At 52.1% G+C, this 20,044-nt stretch overlaps 2 protein-coding genes across 3 annotated transcripts in view; one reads left to right on the plus strand and one right to left on the minus strand.

The window, feature by feature from the left end:
• Positions 1-1,953, plus strand: part of CMTR1 (cap methyltransferase 1) — a 53,033-nt gene extending 51,080 nt beyond the window's left edge. Inside the window, exon 24 of the mRNA XM_043449196.1 lies at positions 583-1,953. Coding sequence (XP_043305131.1) covers positions 583-715 — 133 coding nt within the window. The 3' untranslated portion in view covers positions 716-1,953. The remainder of the gene's footprint in view (positions 1-582) is intronic.
• Positions 1,596-18,428, minus strand: CCDC167 (coiled-coil domain containing 167). Of its 2 annotated transcripts, none has more exons than XM_043449200.1 (4): positions 18,343-18,428; positions 4,987-5,081; positions 4,733-4,785; positions 1,596-3,389 (listed from the first exon to the last, which is right to left on the minus strand). In XM_043449200.1, the coding sequence occupies exons 1-4, from the start codon at positions 18,382-18,384 to the stop codon at positions 2,845-2,847; spliced, it is 735 nt and encodes a 244-aa protein (XP_043305135.1). In that variant the 5' UTR covers positions 18,385-18,428; the 3' UTR covers positions 1,596-2,844. The 2 variants fall into 2 exon arrangements, with proteins under 2 accessions (XP_043305135.1, XP_043305136.1); XM_043449201.1 differs by having other exon boundaries at positions 3,051-3,394.
• Between the last annotated feature and the right edge of the window lie 1,616 nt (positions 18,429-20,044).

A 20,044-nucleotide genomic window follows, 5' to 3' on the forward strand; every position in this document is an offset into this window, starting at 1 on the left:
CCCCTCAGCAGCCCCAGGAACTCCTACCTGGATGCCAGCTCCTGGGGCACACCTGTGCCCTGAGACCCACTGTGGCCCAGGCAGGGACCTCCCCCATGGGTGGGATGGTGGTCTCTGCAGGGTGTGTCTGGGACTGGGTGGTGAGCTCAGGGAGAGGGCGGTGATGTCAGAACTGGCTGTGAAGGTTGGGTGGGCGTCCTGGGTGTGGGCACGTGGCCAGGCCCACAGCCTTGCTCTCAGACCCTGTGTCTGTTTGCCAGACTCTTGGTCATAGGTTTCAACAGCAGCAGTAGCCCTAATGTGCCTGTAATTAGTGTCACCACACTAATACTGTTCTGTTAGAGCAGCAGAGACAGATAAGCCAGGAATATCAGTAATGAGAGGATCCAGTAGGATGCTGTTAGCAGCAGAAGCTATGTGGTGTTGGGAAAATCGGGTTCTGGAAGGCAGGAAGGAGTGGGGCTTCCTGGGTATGTTTTGGCTGCCAGAGGGAATCGTTCCCATCACAGGTGCTGGTTTGGCAGGGGGGTCTCTTGGTCCTGTTCCCCGGGGTGCGGCCTCTGACCTCCCCTCTCCCCCCAGCATCTGCTACTATGGCCGGCTCTTCTGGGAGTGGGGGGATGGCATCCGTGTGCACGAATCCCAGAAGCCCCAGGACCCGGACAAGCTGTCCAAGGAGGATGTCCTTTCCTTCATCCAGACGCACAGCGCCTGAGGGCCTGGGGTGCGCCCACCCTTCCCAACGCCCTGTCCTTCCGAGCCCGGCCTTGAGGGCGGTGCCCCTCCAGCTCCTCTGAAGAGCTCAGTTGGAGCCTTTAGAGGACACATGTTCCTTCTGTGGGACACTCTGAACTTTCCTCCCTGGAGTGCTGCCTGGGAACTGTCTGCCCTGGCAAGATAGGACTCTGTCAGCTTCTGCAGCAGGTCAAGGTCAGGGCCCAGGGCACCTGGGGCCAGTGGGGGATGTGTCGGGGGCAGCAGGGCTCTGCCGTTCTCGCCTATAGCGCACACTCACTTTTTTGAGTTCTGTGCATTGCCCGAGGGCACCCGTGCCCCTGCCTTGCCCAGCTTTTTACTGGGCAAGCCCTGAGAGGGAGGAGGCCCACTGTTGTGGCTGGCCGGAGCAGCTGCTATATAAATCAAAGCTTTGTTTCTTTGAACTTGTTCTGTTTTGATGCCAAGTTGGAGAAGATTGCCTCCTCCCCTGCCCTGCCCTGGCCTTCCCTGGAGTTCTTCCCAGCTCACACCTCTGACCATCCTGCAGGCCGGGAAGGGAAGCATGTGGACTCCGTCCAATACTATATAGGATGCAGGTGGCATGTCCGGGGGTGGGTGTGACTGCTTCCTGGGGTTGTAGAGCCTTTCTGTGCCCCACCCCTCTCAGTGTAAACCTTGGGCAGCTCTAGAAGGGGAGGAAGCAGCCTTGAAGACCTGCGTTTTCTGTGGCCAGCAGTGGTGGTCCCCCGTAACAGGGTCCTCCAGGGTTGGTGGCACCCAGTCCTCTGGCGATCATGGCACTCCTGGTTGCCCCAGACACCTTGCCACCCTCCCCCCCTCTTTGTTTTCTTCCCCAGCAGGAGGCACAGTTGCTTTTGTTTGTCCTTATGTGGTCACTCCATGTCCTCTATCTTGGCGGGCGGAGGGGGAAGCTAGGCAGTAGCTTTGGGTGGGGGAGGGAACCTGTGGTTATTTTTAATGGGAAATACCTCTCGGAGATGCTCACAGGGGCTCCCTAGGGCCTCATCCCAGTACTAGACTGGTTTCCATGGAGATAGAGGGCACTGAGGCTTCCCGTGAGGTTGGAACTGACTCCACCTCAGGGGTCTCCAGCCAGCATCTAGCCCCTCCCCCCAGGTTGTCAGCAGCACCGCTGAGATGCTGTATTTCCACCCAATTCTGGGTATCAGTGTGTCTTGCAGAACCTTGGATCATTAAAGACAAACGTATTTTTAACGCCTGTGTGGTTCTGTGCTGGGGCTGCTGCTGTGTGTCCTCTGTGCTTTGTGGTCTGGGGCTGGCTTGGATGAAACAGCTGGGGCTGGAGGTGAAGGGGAGGAAGCTCTCCTCAGTGAAGAGGGGGGAAGAGAGGGTTGGTTTAATCAGCGCCGTGTCCGAGCTCAGGGCTCCCACGGCTGCTGCTTGCTGCCAAAGAGGGGCCCAAGGAAGAGTCAGAAATGCTGTGGCCCCTGTGAGAAGCAGGGACTGGAGAATGAGGCCCCGCCCCCTCACAGCAGTCACTCAGCTACTCCCAGCGGCGCCCGTGACAACCCGGGATCGGTCAGTGTGACTAAAACAACAGAGGCGTCAGACCAATTAGTGCCACGGACGGGGAGGGAGCCATGGCTCCGCGTCTGCGCTGGAGGCCACGGGCGCCTCGCCCCCTCTGCTCTAGGCGCACGTTTCTCCACGGGTCCTGTCACCCGGCAGGTCTTCCCCTAGAGCGTTCCGCCTACACACCGCCTGGGTCCTTCCTTCCCGTTCCACGGCCTGAGCGCCCAGGACAATGCCTTTCCCTGCTTTTCTGACTGAATTGGTGTGATCTCGGCTCCCAAGCCCCTGCATCCTGCTGCTTGCCCTCCTCGGCCTTGCTCCAGCCTCCCGTGCCTCTGCTGGAGGAGAGGCTGTGAGCAGGGGCGGGGTGGCCTGCGTTTGCCCCACCTGCAAATCCCGCCAGGTTTCCTGGCCACTCACTGTGAGCCTGTCTGGTTGTGACCGTGGCCCCGGATGCCCACTGGCTCTGCCGTGCCTCACCAGGCCTGCTGCCTCTTGAAGATCATGGATTAACTCTGCCCTCGTGGGACCACCACACAAGCAGGAGTCCCAGGTTGCCCTTCAGCGCACCGGCTACACTTTTTCTGCTGTGATCACAGGCCGGCACTGATGGGAGGCAGAGCAGCCCAAGCTCTCGACGTCGCTCCCACCGTGGTTCCGCCTGAGCAGGCGCTTTGTCACCGCCTTATTCCCCACCTGGGCTGGGGGCTTACCTTCACAGCCCCTCTCCTCCCTGGAATCCTGAATGCCACCCCACTGCCATCGGGTCATGACATTTCCTCGGCACACAGGTTCTTTATTGCCTTTCCCCTGGGCTAAGCACAAAGTCCTTCTGGAGCCCCAAGCCCCACAGCGGGAATGGGAGGCGAGAGGGGCCAGGCTGATGGGAAGCCCTGCTCCAATGTCTGGGTCAGGGAGAAACAGCCCTTGTACCTTGGTCCTCTTGAGGCTCAAAGGGCCTACTTGGCCGTGATCACGGAGCTGAGGGGAAGCCAGGGCTGACGGGAGAAACCGCAGCCTCACGCGGCCCAGTAGGTGTAGACGACGGTCAGGAGGAGGAAGATGGCGACAGACAGCAGCGTGTTCTTGCGGTTCTCCCGCCGAAGCAGCTTCAGCTCCTTCTCTGGGAGGAAAAAGGGTGGTGGACATCTTTCTGCCTCCATCTGCCCAGATCCTCACCACCTTCTGGCTATAGGTGCTGGGCCCAAAAAAGCCCCAACCCCCAATGCTGCTCAGCTGTTTCTCTCCAAATGTAGCCGAAGACAGCATGTGTGGGAGAGTCACCAAAAGGGCTACACCCGAAAGCCCAGCAAGGTGGTGGCGCGGCCTCCCCAGGAGGGTCCTCCGGCTCGTCCCTGGGTGGCCCCGTGGTGTGCCTCCCTCCGGGCGTCCTATCTGGTCAAGCAGAGATAGGGCAGCTGGGCCCTCCGTGGGGAGTAGGTACAAGGCAGAGCCTCACAAGCCGCGCCCCAGTCTGCCCTCTGCTGGATGCCCAGCTAAGCAGGAACTAGCGTCTGTGCTCACGGGGTGGTCAGGCTGCCGCTGGAGGACGCCAGCCCAGCTATTCCACAGCCACACTGTGTCCATTCATGACACACAGGCGGTTGGTACTGAGGGCTAAACTGAGTGACAAATGCTACAGTTTTGTGTGAAAACCACCAGCTTTGAGGGGGAAACTGACGTCTCATTTCTCCCTGTGTGAGGGAGTGGGGATATGTGCAAACCAGTCTTGGGCAGGCCAGACAGGCCCCAGGCAGGGGTATGTGACCGCACTGTGCTCACAGTGATTCAAATTCCTCCGGGAGGTTCCCTGAGTATAGACTATTCTAGGGCTGATCCCTGGCCAGGTCTGGCCCCCCGGGGTGGACAGACCAGAGCCCGAGGAGCCTCTGCAGACTCTTTACCTCCCAGGCCGCAGGGCAGGGTGGCAGCGGGGTGCTGGGGGGCAGCAGCCACCCTCCAGCTGAGCCGGGTGTGGGCTCCCCCTGGCGTGGTGCCCGGCACCCAGAAGGTGGCAGCATTGCTCCACCCACAGCAGCCCTGCACGGCACCCACGTGGGAGGTTCATTGTCCATCCTGGACCCCAAAGACCCTACCACCATCGCCCCCATCGCAAGGTTTTCCTGGGAGGGAATGGAGGTCCGCAAGGAGAGGGCCAGAACAGGCCCCGCACGTCGGGGGAGTGGGAGGGATCTCAGTCTGGCTACAGCCGCCCCCTCCCTCCCACGGGGGAGGACAGAATGGACCCTCTGGCCTCGCCGTCTCCCTTGGAACAGAGGAGCAGCCCTGCTCCCCTCCTAGGCTGCTGGGCCTTCAGCGGGGCCCTGCGGCCTCCTGAGGGCTGGCCCCCTCCTGAAGTGCACCCTTGACCCCCATCGCTTTGTGGGCTCCCCAGACTGTCTGCCGGTTCCTGGTCCTGGGACTGGAGGGTGGGGCTGGCAGTGGGAAGGAGCTTTCTTACCATAGTTGGAGGCTTTGTTCATCAGGCTGCTTTTCTCCTTCTCCAGAGACCTCCTGTGAGCGGTGAGGGGGTGGAGGGGGAAGTCAAAATAGCGAGAGCCTTTTTCCCACCTAAGGGGCAGTGGGCACGCCAGGGCAGGGTGGACAAGAGGAACAAGGGCCCAGGTCTCTGGAGCAGGGGAGGGGAGGGATGGAAGCTGAGGGTCAGGACCAGGACAGATACGAAGGGGTGGAGGACTTGGGAAGGAGCATCACCTGGCCTCTGAGCTCAGCTCCACCCCACACAGCTTGGAGTTCACGACCTCCAGGTCTCTCCGACATTGTGACAGCTTCTTCTCCAGCCCATCGATCTGAAAGACACAGCACACCCAGCAGGTAGTGATGGGTAGCACAGTCTTCCGGTTTTCAAGACAGCTGGGATTCTGGGATGAAGAGGAAGGTGTCTCCAGGAGTCTTAGAACAGCATCCACACCCCAAACCTACGCTTTGCTGTTCTCTACCTCCACGTGGTACAGCCTGAGCCCGGCTGGAAACACCTGTGAGCGTTGCTCAGGGTCTCCGAGCTGCCCTGACCCACTGGGCCACACGTGGGATGAGGCAGACAGGAGCAGCCCCTCAGTCAGCTGTGTCCCCAGCACAGGCCCCAGTTGGGCCCCACAGCAGGAGCAACCAGAGCCCTGAATGCGGCAGGTTCTGCTACACAGGCGGAGCCTAGAATCAATGAGGTGATATGGGAAGTCTCTGCCTTTCCAAAGCACTCCACGCGTGATTAGACATCTAGGGGCCAAAAAGCAGAGGCATTTGTTCACATTGGTACACTTCAATTTAAGTAACCCCACTTGTAATAATACACATTTTCCCATGAGATTCAATAAAAATTACTGAAAGTACAGATCAAAAGTTTCTTTCTGACTTGGTTTTTGTGCAAAAGCACTGACCAGCATCAAGGCAGCTGTACTGTGTGGTAGAATAGTTAAGCTCCTGAAAGGCTACATGCCAAAGGTGCCAGTTCTCCCATTTATTTTGATTATAGTTTCAGAGATGTGTTCTTGGGGAAATAATCTGTTATGGGGAAATGTTTTATGAAATACTAGACTGGATCGTCCAGGGTCCTGGTGTCACGCATTGGGCTTTGAAAGTTCACCTGTCTCCATCTGTCTCCAGGTGTCTTATCGGCCACCTCTTTGGGTCTGGGCCTGCTGCTTCTTGTGCCTCTGCCCTGCTGGTGGAGCCTAGGGTGGGAGTGCAGAGGGCCCTGTGTCCCTCACGGCAGCTGACTGAACAGTGCCCTGGGTTCAGCTCATGCTTGATTTTCCGTATGACCTCACTCACTGTTACCACAACCCTGGGAGGGATAGCAAATACCACTTCGATTTCACAAATGGAAGAATGGGTCCCCCAAATGGAAGGACTTTACTGAGAAGTCAGGGTAGAACACCCCTCTCCTTAAAGGTCTCAGCCAGTTCTCTGCTCCAGTCCTTTCTGGAGTGGCCCCTGTACAGACAGAAATCAATGACTGCGCAGACCAATGCTGGCATCCCTGGTGTTCTGGGGACAGTGTCGAGTTGCCCTTGAAGACTCTGGACCTTCAGCCCCTCCTCCTGGCCCGCACCTACCCCAGTCCTTCTGGGTCAGCCTCTTCCCTTGTCCCAGCGCTCAGCCCAAATGACACACCACCTACCCGCTTCCCTGCAGCCCCAGCTGCCGCCAACTCCAGCTCTGGAAGCGGGGCTCTGTGGGAGGGAGCCACTGCAGAGCTTTGAGTTAATTGCTTGGTTAATTGTGTCATTTCCTGCTAGTGGGTACCAAAGGGAGGGCTGTCCTGAGAACAGCCCTAGGCAGGAGATGGGGCCTGTGCCTGGGGAGGCCAAAGGGCGTCCTGAGCCTGCACTGTAGGGAAACCAGCGCCGGGGAGCCAGGCTCAGGGAATGGAAACAGCCTGATGTGAAGGTTAGCGGAGACGGAGCCAGTAGGAACAGGTGACAGGCCACCGTGAGGCCCGCCCGTCACAGCAGCACCCCCAACACACACAGCCGCCCCTTGGGCCCTAAGAATTCTGGTTTCCATTTCCTGGTGCAGAAACCAAAATCAGGGCACCAAATTCTATGCTGGGTCCCACACAAAGCTTAATTCTTGATGCACTCTCTCCTCCATGAGGCCTTTTCTGCGGCCCTTGGCTGGAGAGGTACTGCCTTCTTCCCTGAACGGCAGATTAGCCAATCCTTTTCTCATGAAGCCAAGTGCATATTATGTCATCCAGCTGTGGGTGTCCAAATCTCATCTTGCCAAACTCCGGGAGCCCCTTGGGTAGATGATGTAAATCTGCATCCCAGGGTCACGTCTAGCCTAGATCAACCCACTCCACTTAAGTGTGTGATGCCTGGCCTCTAAGGAAGGCTGACTGTGTAGCTCCTGCCCAGAAGGCGTGGTGGCCATCTGTCTCCTCTCTGTGGCTACTACAAGGCCTGGCCTGCTGCAGTCCCTGTGTTTGTAGCCTTGGAGGAATGAGTGGGGCTGGGCCTCGTGTAGCACCCGGAGTCTGAAACCCTCCCCTCGTGCCCACAGAAGTGGAAAGAAGCTAGGAAAAGCAGTGGTACATGCACGAAGATGATATACTTTGTGGACCACCCCAGGCAAGTATTACTGCTAGGTCAGATTTCTCCCTGCCACCCTTTGGCCAGACCCTGGTTTGCATGTCATTCTGCGGAGGAATTTCGGGGCTTTCCATCCCTAAACACCTCTACAAGGCTACCAGGGGCCAGGAACTCATCATGCTAAGCAAAATCTTTAAATTGAGGTTGGCAAACCACAAGTGGGCACACCAGTCTGCTGTCACGCTCTAGGCAGGGCCTGTGGAGCTGGCAGCTGGAGGCCTTTATCTGAACGAGTCCAATTTATCTGCAGTTCCATGAATACCCCACTTTCACTTACCACTTTTTAATGAGCATAAACAGACTAACACAAATCAAGGTTTTAGGGACTCAAGTTCTAACCTCCCTCCATGAATATTTATGTCCCGCTGCAGCTCTCTCTGATTCCCTTCTAAACATCAAATTCTCTTTTAAACCCAGCTGCCTGCTGTGGGCAGAGTGAGGGCAGTCTGGGACTGTCGCGAGGCTCTTCAGCCTCAGGGCCACAGACCCATCCTCAGAAGGTGCCCCCTGCCCCCGCAGTCCAACACCCTGCCGCACTTGCTGAAGCAGAAGCCAGTTCTCAAGCAGCCATAACAATGGGTGCAAAAGTTCTAGTGACCTAGGGACTTCCCTGGTGGTCCAGTGATTAAGAATCTGCCTGCCAATGCAGGGACATACGTTCAGTCCCTGGTCTGGGAAGATTCCACATGCCATGGGGCAACTAAGCCACCGCAATGAGAAGCCGGCACATCGAGACAAAGAGTAGCCCTCACTCACTGCAACGAAGACCCCGTACAGCCATAAATAAATAAATAGTCTGGTGACCTACTGGCTGCCGATAAGGCTGGGAGGAAGGGTCAAGATGCACCTTTTAAGTTGTGACTGGAGTCAGGGGGTGATGGCCTAGGCCCGCAAGACGGAACCGGAAAACAGGGGCGAGCACCCAGGACGCAAACCGAAAACCAGCCTCTTGTTCTGGTTTTTCAGTCAGCAATGACAAGCACACAGGTAACTCACTTTGCAGATTCCCTCAAACAAATCTATAGTCTTTGATCAGCCTCCTTCCTCTCTGCAACCAGGCTGAAGGCAACAGAGGACAAGAGAGTTAGGACCAGGAGAGATAACATGGGTTAGGACCAGAATAAGGAGACAAATGTCAAGAAGATTCTGGAAGCATAAGGGTCAGAGCTGGAAGCAGTCAAGCAGTTGGAAGCCCAAGTGCCCAGAGGCCTGAAGCTGTAGTTCCTGAGAAGTGTGGTAATCGGGAGTATGGGCTGTAATCTGGTGACTAGGCTCACCAGTCACTTGCTGTATGTCTAGGTGACTTCCTTAATTCGGTGCCTCAGTTTACTCATGTGTAAAACAAAGGTAATAATGTTTCCTATTTCCAAGAGTTGTGAAGATGATACAAAGCAATACATTCGAGGTATTAATATTAGAACAGTGCCTCTCACACACAGTGAAGGGTTAACAAGTGTCTGTTATTATTAGAGGATGGTTTTCAACTAGATCTTTAGGGAATAAAAAGAAAATTGAGTTAATTTATGGCAAGAGTAAGAGAAGTGAGAAACGGGGGTGCAATGGAGCGAACTCCCCGTTGGTCACTGGCTGGCAGCGGCGGGAGGGGAGCCCCCCCGGCTCAGGTACGGCCGTCCTATCCACGGAGGGTCAGCAGGGCCTGCAGGGTCAGACATCAGAACAGCCTCCCCAGCTGGCTTGGGACGCGGCACGCTGGGGACTTTATGACCCTGCCCTGGGATGAATCTGTGGTGGTCTGGAGCCGGTGCCATGTTGTAAAGGTTGGGCCTGGTGGAAGCGAGGTCAAGAGGCCAAGAGCAGCAGCTAGGGGCAGAACAGACTCAAGTGTGGTCTGAGTCCCGGCAGGCATTTGAGAAGATGCGGAATAGCAGGTGGGGGCTGGCAGCTGGCGCCCAGGTTCAATCACTGAAGCCATGGCTCTCTGGGGCCGGGTGCTCAGCCAAACTGGAAGCAGGAATGCAAAGCCCAGGAAGGACTTCAGGTAGAAAGAGGCTCCATCAGAGATCCAACCAACTCCTGGGACTCCTGCCCAGCAGGCCAGAGAGTAGGCATTCGGCAGGAGGAGCCTGGCTGCCCCGCTGGTTCAGTTCTGGACTTCCCTGGAGCGGTCTGCGGCAGCACTGCTGGCTGAGACTCAGAGGTACAGTAACGGCTATGGTGGGCACTGAGGCAGGCGCTCACTCAGGCTGTGTGGGGGCAGAGAGTGGATGCCCCTGGAGGACAGTAACACAGACGAGAGAAATGTCCACGCATTACATTTACACTCAGAAGGTCAAATGTCCGTTTTAACACAGGGGAAGAGAACAGCATGTCTAAGTCAGTAGGCGAGACATGGCCGCACAGGGGTCCGAGGAGTCAGTGAGGCAGCGGTGTGAGCTCCACACCACTGTCTGCCTTCTGGCACGTCACACAGCGCCCAGCACCCGCTGGGTGTTGTGTAAACCTGTGTGCAAGCAGCTGGGGGGCCGGGAAACAGGTGGTGAACAGGCAGTGTGTCCTGACAGTAAAGTCTGCTCTTGACCCCAAGACCAGCAGTGGCTAAAGCTGGCCCATGGAGACTGCCAGTCTGAGCAGTGGTGGGGGAGAAAGGGAGGGAGCATCTCTCCAACAGTGGGGAGCTGAGGGCCCCAGAGAAGGTCGTGGAGACAGGAGCCAGAAAGTCTATATTATGTTGGCCAAAAAGTTTGCTCAGATTTTTCTGTAACATCTTATGAAAAGATCTGAACGAACTTTCTGGCCAACTCAATACTTTAACCAGAAAGGCCCATGAGGGATTCCTCCACAGTCAGAACAGGAACTGCTGCCTTCTTACCCAAACTCGGGCTGGGGAATTGGAGGCTGGGCAGTGGCTTGGAGAGTGGGCAGAGGAGCAGGCTCAGTGAGAACTGTAAGACCAAGGATTCTCCCCAGAGGCGGTGGTGTTTCCTGCAGCAGATCACGGAGTTCTGAAAGCAGACTGACGCTAAGGTCAGAAGAGGCTCCAGCCCCAGCCAAGTTGGCCCCAGCCCTGCTGGCCGGCGTCTGGGCCAGGGCCCCTCTGTCAGAAGCAGCTCTGGGCGCCCTAAAGGCAGTTCAGTATTAAGCAAAACCACCTCTGCCGCCTGACTTGGGGAATAACACCCTATTCTCACAGCTTTAGGGAAGTCTCCCTGGGGTCCTATTTGCCATAAAACCACTGTGTTAAGAGAAACTGTAAAATTCCCCCAGGATCCCCAGGGGGCATCTTTTCAGGAGTGTGGTGCCTCCTGGTCCTGAAGCGGCCCTTTGGGGGCAGGGAAGGATAAGCACCCAGCACCCTGGTCAGGCCAAGCCCGCGGGCGGCCAGTTCCAGGACTGCCAACAAGCACGAGCTATAGGCTGTCGCTCTCCCACTGAAGATTCTCCTATTGAAGATGCTGAGTGGTGCTCCCAGAAGCATCCTGACAGCCCAGGAGGTGGCCCCCGCCCACTTCCTAAGGAGCCACTGTCCAGGGCCAGACGTTCTTCTGGAAAAGGGCAGATTTTTGCTGGAAAAGGGCAGAGGCACCTTTGGGGCTTGGCGCTGCCAGGCAAGCCACTGTGCTTTCCAGTTTAGGAAGTCGTTTCCGGTCTTGCTGGCCTTGCTCTTAGGAGCTTCTGGGCTATGAGTGACAAGGGGCCGAGAATGAGTTAAGGGGTCAAGCAGCGGTCACGGGGCATATCCTGCACCAGCCTGGCCAGATCCTCCCTGCACCAAGACTTAATAACGAGCATGGTGTCAAGGTACCTGAGCCCAATTCAAATCCTGGACTTACATGTGTCTGGATGGCAGCACGCCAGTCAGAGCAGCCCCTGGAAGCCCAGAGTCCACAGTAATCCCGGAGCAGCCAACACTTCGGGGGCAGGCACTGCTCTAAACGCCTCATACGGCTCCCTCACAGGACGCTCACAATAACCCTGGGCGGTGAGGAGAAGTGTCAGTATCCACATCCTGCAGATGAGGAAACCTGGGCCACGGGGCTGAAGTAACCTGTCCAGGGTCACACAGCCGGCACCCGAGGGAGTGGGTGGTGGGAGTCGGCGCTGTGAGCCACCAGCCTGGAGCCACTTTCAGGTCTCAGGTGAAACTTCCACTTACACCCTGGGCCAGTCTGTGGGCAGCTTCCCGCATACTCCCCAAAGTCTGCATCGACGCTGCAAGAAAGGGACTTTCCCCTTTTTACAGAGGAGCAAACTCCTGCACTTTATGCAAACCGATCTAGGTCATAGCGCTGGGAAGTGGCAGAATTGGGGTCTGAATCGGTGTTTTTCTGCTTCAGAGCTCATGCTCCTTCCACCACTTTAAGCTCTTTCACCAAAATCCCTCATGAAAACATTCATGACAAAGAAGGGTTCTGTGGAACAAAATCATTACACATCCCAGTTGAAGCCCATCTAAGCTTGTTGATCTGGCTTTAACAGATTCTCTGCTCTGAATAATCTTGTACAAGGGCTTTGCTTGGTTTCTGTCCACATAACAGATACTCGCTGTGAGGGAAGAACCTGACTGAAATCTGTTTGCCTGGAGACAGTGAGATGGGAGCCCAGCGTGTCCTCACACTGAAGGCAATTATTACCTTCCAACTCTGAGCTTCAGACAGCCAAGGCACCCTCCCCCAAATGACCTATGCTGCCAAAGCACCCTGACAAGCGCACAGAACAAACATGCGTCTGAGAAGGAAAAAGGTGGGCGAGTTGGGCCTGAAAACCTCCTTTCCCCACAGCTTTTCTTCTTACTTGTTAACAACCCACAGCCCGAACAGTGGGGTCACCTGTTTCATCTCCAGCCCCAGTAATCCAGAAACTGGATTTCTGGAAATCCACTCATTCTCACACGTCAGGGAAGCCCCAGGACGTGTATTATGATGGGGAGAGAAGCCAGCCGGCCAGCCCAGATGGTCTCCAGCTTCCCATCTGGGGCCTTGAGGCCACACGGCCAACTCACACAAGGGTCATGGGCCCTAATTTTCCAGGTGACCAGCCTCAAATCCCAGAGGACAGATTACCCTGATGGCCCCTAAGGGATGTTTTTCTGTGGAGGAGGCTCTTTTGTTTTCTGAGGGTAGAAAACAAAAACCTCCACCACTGCTCCCAAATCATCAGAAGTTTCTCTTCTAGGCTGGGCAGATGACAGCAAACCCACCCAGTTTTTAATCAATGAACAATTTTCAAGAAAAGCAGAGAGCTAAGGGGCTTGTCATTTCTCTGCATAGTCACTCCCTGCCCCAGGTCAGGAACTTGGGGGCCCAGCTGAAGCCCTCGCGCGCTCTAAAGCCTTCCGGGACCCCCTGGCCTTTGAGCAGCTCACAAGCAGAGCCATGTCAATCTGTGCCTGAAGCCTTTGGTTGTCCTGGGCCAGAACACCGTCTGAGCCTTGTTTTCTCTTCTTTCCCCCAATATGTAGTTTTTGATAAATTAGCAAAAGCTTCTTCATCGCTGAAAGGCTCAGAGCCCTTTTTAAGAATTGGCATCCACCCCGCGCCTTATGAATTCATTAATTAAGATGCTGGCAAACAGCCACTCCACACACGCTGACATCCAGCCGCGTTAGGTAATGAGGTTTTAGTCTCCTGACCCCCGTCAAGTGGAGTGGAGCCAGACACAGTCTGCCCAAGAGAAATCACCTCCCCAATGGCGACCTGTCGCTTGTGCCTGGCAGCAGGTGAAGTTTATTTAATGGTCAGTTGCCCTTGAACTGTGTCCACAGACCTCAAGCCTTTCTCCTAGCCCCTGGCTGGGCGGCAGCCAGCAAGGCGGTGTCCAGCTGCCTGCTCCACTGTGGCCTCCTGACCTCTGACCGATGAACCAGTCAACTGGGCCCAGAAGTCAGAGGGGAGAGTTCAATGCCTCCTCTATCTCTCAAGGCCGATTCAGTAAATACTTATTGATGGCCCACTAGGCTGCTTCTAGCCTTTGTCTTAGGAAGTTGGTAGGTTCCCATCAGCCTTGTACCCAGCCTGTTCCAGAACCGAGACCGTCTTCATCCACACTTAGTGCTGCTGTCTCTCACTACCCTCAGAGAGTTCACAGCGGCGGCTGACACTACACACACACAAGTGTCCAGGCTTCTCTCCTCCTGGTGCTCATCCTGCCTTGGTCAATTTTTGCTCTCATCCTACCACCTGTCTTTCACCATCACTGATCCTGGCCTCTTTTTCTGATAAGAATTCCAGTGAATTTTAAATGACTACCACTCACTTTTATTCCCTCTAGCAGTTACTGTTAGTTGGTCAACACAACATTGATGCCCAGCCCCTCCTCCTTTGCATGCCACCACAGAAGTTAGAAAAGCTCAAAGATACTTTTCCAGCCTCTTATGCAGCCAGAAGTGGTCATGTTCCAGTTCTAAGCAATGAGATGATCCGGAAGTCAGCTGGGAGACTCCCAAGAGAGCTTAAGCTTCACTGATAAAAAGGACAAAGAGCGTTATAGTTCCTTTCTTTTTTTCCCTGACTTAAAGTTGAATATGATGATTGGAGCTGTGGCAGCTATCTTGTGAATAGAGGAAACAGCTAAGAAAATGCAGAAACAGCAGCCCTGACATAGCTGACCTTTTGAACCAAAGTCAGTAACTACCTAGCTCCAAATTTCTTGTGATGGGAGGAAAAAAAGTGTATTCTTGCTTTTTTAGGTCACTGAGGTCAGTTTTCTGTAACTTGTAGCTTAAAAGTTTTCCAAACTGATAGATTTTTGTACTGGGCACCAGATCCAACTCTCTAAATGTCAGCCAAGACACTGCACATCTGTTAACTTAAGACTGTTGAAAAAAAAAAAAAAGACTGTTGAAACATTTAAAGATACCAAGGTGAATGGTCCAGCTGTGGCGGGAAAGTACAATGACCAAATAACAGGTCATTACTATCAGAAATTAAAAAACAAACAGGTTTTACGTGAGCCAAAATCCTATTCATTGAGACTGAAATGCAACCTTTCCCTCAGCCAGAATCCTTCTATCAGTTTAGATGGAAATACAATCTTTCCCTCCTCCCACACAATTTGAAAATCAGTACCAGAGCTGGTGATTTCTCATCTGAAATATAATTCTCTCTTGTTATTCAGAATAAAACTCAGTAGCCAGTTTTTCCCCAAATCTGACATCTCATAAGATGGCACACGAGTTGGATAAAAAGGCTTTGAAAGGAGCCACTAGTGGGGGAGGGTGAGAGATGCCTTGGTGTCCTGGGAGGTGACTGTCCAGTCCAGCTGGCCCGAGCCAGCCCTCAGGGGGAGTGCTGCCTGCTCAGTGATTGCTTCGTTACAGCAAGTGGAGACTGTTTGCAGGTGCCGAAATCACTCACTCGTGGGGGTTTTAGTGCACTCGTCAGATTAACAAACATTTTTTATTAAATCACCGCTTCACTGGCTCAGAGCACACGACTTTTAATAACAGGACAATATCTGCTGCTCCTGAACACCAGTGCACATTCAATACTCAGATCTGCAGGGGGCAAAGGAGGAGCAAGGTGAGGAGACAGCCAGAAGCTAAGTTTTTTCTCATGCGCACAGCTGCAGAGCTCAAACCTTAGAATATCCAAACAAAAGTAACCTCCTCATCAAGATGACCAGGGTAAATACTTATATTGACATTGACAGGCTAATAAAAAACAGGCAAAACTGATTGGTATAAGGCACTAGGACAGCAGGCACATCACCATATTCAGAACACTTTTAAAACTCAAATCAGGGACTTCCCTGGTGGTCCAGTGGCTAAGACTCCATGCTCCCAATGTAGGGGGCCCAGGTCCCATCTTTGGTCAGGGAACTAGATTCCACATGCTGCAACTAAGAGTTTGCATGCCACAACTTAAAAAAAAAAAAAAAAAAAACTCATCTGTTGAAAGAAAGACCCAAAGTAAGATCCCAGCTGTCACAAGTAAGCAGCCAAAACAAAGAAAAATAAATATTAAAAAAAGAAAGGCATTATCTCTAATAAATAAATAAAACCCACGTCAGACAAACAAAAGACATCTATGAACATCTATGATCTGTATGTGGAGCACAGTCACTGAGTCTGCAACCCCTGGTGATGTTCAAGTCCTTCATGTTACCAATTAGGAAACTACAAAGTCCAAACTTAGTTACAATGGAAGGAAGGCTACATAAGAAAGCCTTGTTTATTGATCATCCACTGTGCTACTTTACAAATACTCTCTCATTTAATCCTCAAAACTACCCTGTGAGGTTAAGATGTAGTCTGCTGAGGAGACCCAGGCTGTCCAGTAAAATACACTTACATCTTCTTCCACAGCAATGGAGCCCTAGCTGGGCACATGGTCTCCTAGGTGATGAAGGGCCTTGCAGCTTAGCTGCAATCTTTGCCAATGGGAAGAGGGCACTTTGGGTCCAGTATTCTTAAGACAGTGAGTGTGCTTCCTCTACTCTATCTTTCCTGTGAACACTTCAATGTGGTGCAACCTAGCTTCATTCATGAGGTGACAACACGGGGGACAGAACCACAAGATGGAAGGAATATGGTAGAACCACTACTATCCTGGTACCCTAGACCAGGAGTTGGCAAACAATGGCCTGTGGGTCCACGATTTGTTTCTGTAAATAAAAGTTTTATTGGATGTATGACTTATTTTTGTAAATAAAGTTTTATTGGAACACTCATTAGTTTACATACTGCCTATGGCTGCTTTTGTGCTTAGTTTTTTTTTTTTTTTTAAGTATAGCTGAGTCTCATTATTTTGGTAGTTATGTTCTATAAAGCTGCCAACAAAAAATTAGCAAATACCGAACCAGGTTAGGTTCCAGAGAGCCTCTGGTCACATTTTTATCAGCTGAGCAATACAAAACCCTGTGTGTTTGTGTCTAAAGAAACCTGATTTAATATATATTGTTGATTAGTTAACATTGAACTCACATCCAACAGCACTATAACTATGCCTGAGAAAGCTAATCTAACACACACATTTTCTCCATAAGGCATGTCTCAGCCTTCTTGCACTTTGGAAGACTAAATAGCACTTCAGCCCTACACTTGAGGGCCATTTTAAACCGCAAAATCACCAACAAAAAGCACAAAAACGCAAGAAACTTGGCACTAAATAGACCAGAAAAATGACACTTGTTCATAGCACACAGAAGGATCGAAAAATAAGACACACTATCTATCACCTTGTTTGACTGTAACTGGACATGTGTGCCTCAGGTGAATCAAATCTCAATGCTTTGAGTCAGTTTGGTAATTACTACAGAAGCATTTCAAGTATTGATTTGGGGGTTACAAGCACATTTTAACAAGTAGACAAATGCACAAATACGTAATCTGTGAACAATGAGGGCCAACTGTAGTTGCAACAGAGACCATACAGCCCATAAAGTCAAAAACTTTACTATCTGATCTTTATAAACAAACAAAACCCCGAATTTGGGGATTTCTCTGTTACACCAGCTTATCATGCCCTAATACAGGCTATAAAGTCTAGGCTCTTCCCATTTCAGAGTGCCATCTCATTTTAGCATCTATATTTGATTTTATTGTGTGTTAGTCACTCAGTTGTGTCTGACACTTGGCAACCCCAAGGACTGTATCCCACCAGGCTCCTCTGTCTGTGGAATTCTCTAGGCAAGAATACTGGAGTGAGTCATCATTTCCTTCTCCAGCAGATCTTCCCGACTCAGGGATTGAACCCAATCTCCCCAAAGTTTGTTTGTGTTTTTCCACAACATCTTACAGAAAAACTTTTTTTTTTTTTCCAGAAAAACTTGAACAAAATTTTTGGCCATCCCAGTACAAGAAGATTCACATTTCCACCAACCTTGTTCCCTACTGAGTAGGCCAATATTTCTCAAGCAGTGGTACTAAAATCTCCTGCATTAAGCATAGGTGTAGCTTGTTAAAAATACATTCTTTGTTAAAAATACACACCCAAGTCCTACTGAATTACTTGGGATAGGGGATAATTCAACTCCCCATTTTAACAAGATCCTTAATGCAGTCTTAAGACTGAGAACCACTGAATTGGGAGTAAGTTCAAGAAGAAGGAAATGGCAACCCACCCCAGTATTCTTGCCTGGAAAATCCCATGGACTGAGGATAGGCTACAGTCCATGGGGTCGCAAAGAGTTGGACACGACTGAGCGACATCTCATCATCATCATCATCTCATCAAGACAAGTACCCAGTACTTTTCCTGCAACCACTGGGAGGATGATCTAAGGGTACCATAAAACGGGAGAAACAAGATGCCGCAGAAGGCAAATCACCTGTGCTTGATTTTGGGCCCCTCAACCATTTCCGCTCAGGCTCTACTTGAAACTTCAGTTTCCCCATCTGTAAAAATCTCACAGCCTTGTACTGAGGGTTAACCAGGAATGCAAATAAAGTAACAAACAGCAGTTGCTCGACAGGGATCAATTTTCTTTCCCTTCCATATGCAGTTACTTGTAAGCTCTTTGTGAACATCACCATTCCAGAATCCTCTACAGATTCCCACAAAGTACTTTTCAAGCTTCATGCTTCAGTACCCCAGAAGAAAAATTCCCCATCTCAGGCCACCAGTAATATACTAAACAGTATGGGGTCCCTCACCTTCGGGGTCCTCTCATCTACCGATTTCTACGCCTTGGGGATCCCCTCACTTCCGAGTACCCGCCCCTTTTGGGTTCCCCCTTTCACTTAAACGTTTCCTCTCAGGGCCTCCAAATCTCCGTACCGCGCCCTCTTTGGGGCTCCCCTTACCCGCGAGCCTCTTCCCCTCCGGGAGTCCCCTCACCTTCTCTTCCCACCTCTCACGACCCCTCGGTTCAAAATCAAGCACAGATGCAACCTTCGATTCTCCCAGCGGGCCGTCTCTCACCCTCGCGTCCCTCTCCCAAACCCACGTCGCTCTCATTTCCTCCCCCAACTCCCTCCTCCAACCAGTAGCCCGGCCGACCCACTACCCGCCGCGGGGAGAAGTTCACGGCTTGCTGCAGCCCCCGTTTCTCCCCTCACCTCTAAAGCGACGCCCAGATTCTCCCGCTTCTTTTTAGTCATGTTACTCGACGGGTTCCCGGAGTCATTACTGGACGCGCCCACTGGTGGCGCCACGCATGTGCAAAGTCTCATGCTTCTCCCTCATTGGCCGCCGAGGTGGCGGGAGGCGGGACTACTGGCGGTCGCCATCTCGCTGAGGGGCGTGGCCAGCTTGGTGCAGCCATGTTTGTGAGGGGCAACTTTTCTTTGTGGCCTCAGGTAGAGGGCGGTGGGGAGAGAGTACCTGGATTGGTCCGGAAGGAACGATGGCCCGCCTAGGGGTGGAGCTATCCCATTCCTTTCTTACTCAAAGCCACTTTACAGCACTCGAGACGTTATTTTTTCACCGCATCGTCATCTGTGCCCTTCAGCCTTTTAGGGACCACTTTGCCCTGTTTGAGGAAGCCAGCTCCCATCCCTTCAATTCTGTCATTTCTTCATTATGGACCTTCAAGGCCCATACTGAAGCACTGCCTCACCTCGAAGCCCCCATCTTGAGCCCCTTGGTCCTTTGGGAACTGATAATGATCTGTTGTTATTCCTCCTTTTCGTCCTGTTCTTATTTTTGTTTTATTGTAACAGCAACAGCCTACAAACGTCACAGAAGACTTTTAAGTGAAAAGCAGCTTCCTTTATCCTACCACTCAGTGCAGTTCCTGTCTTTGTTTCCGTGTATTCTGGTCCGGGCCTGGTCTCGGATCATATTTTATGCTGTTGTAGTCCTATCGTACCTCGCTGGTGGCTCAAACAGTAAAGAATTTGCCTGCAATGCAGGAGACCCCGGTTCAATCCCTGGGTCTGGAAGGTCCCCTGGAGAAGGAATTGGCAACCTACTCCAGCACCCTTGTCTGGAGACTTTCATGGACGGAGGAGCCTGGCAGGCTACAGTTCTTGAGATTACAAAGAGTTGGACTTGGGCGACCGATTTTCACTTTCAGTCCTGTCCATACAGTATGCTGTAGACCCACGTCCTTTGAAATGCTTTGACTGGGCTTCAATTTTGTATGGTAACCCAGTTACCCATATAACCAAAACTAATGTTTTCTGATAAACACCTTTACCACCTATGATGCACTCAAATGTCTTCTAATCCAGTCTGTTCAACTGAAGAAACCTAGTGGCAGGAGACCTATTAAGTTTATTTCGTGACTCATTAATGGATATTTGAAATAGATATTTTCCCACCTGCTTTTTTTAAAGCTTAAAAAAAATTTTTTTTTAATTTATATTCATTTTTGGCTAGACTGGGTCTTTATTGCTGAGCACAGGTTTTCTCTAGTTATAGTGCACAGGCTTCTCATTGCATTGGTTTCTCTTGTTACAGAACACAGGCTTCAGGGTGTGTAGACTTCAGTAGTTGTGGCACGTGGGTTTAGTTATTCTGTGGCATGTGGAATCTTCTGGGACCAGGAATCAAACCCGCTCCTCCCCCCCACCTCCCCCACTGTGTCCCCTGCATTGGCGGGGGGATTCTTAACCACTGGACCACCAAGGTAGTCCCATTCCCCATGTTTTGAAATCAACATTTGCAGTGGGGTATATGGCCACCAAGTGAATGCATCTTATTCTTGCGTTATTTTATTGGATATTACCACCAAATTATGCTAAAGCAAATATCTTTGTGTACATAGGTCTGTCCTTCTGAATTATTTCTTTAAGATAAATTCGCACAAGTGGAATC

This window comes from Cervus canadensis, chromosome 28 (assembly GCF_019320065.1).
Source record: "Cervus canadensis isolate Bull #8, Minnesota chromosome 28, ASM1932006v1, whole genome shotgun sequence".
NCBI lineage: Eukaryota > Metazoa > Chordata > Mammalia > Artiodactyla > Cervidae > Cervus > Cervus canadensis.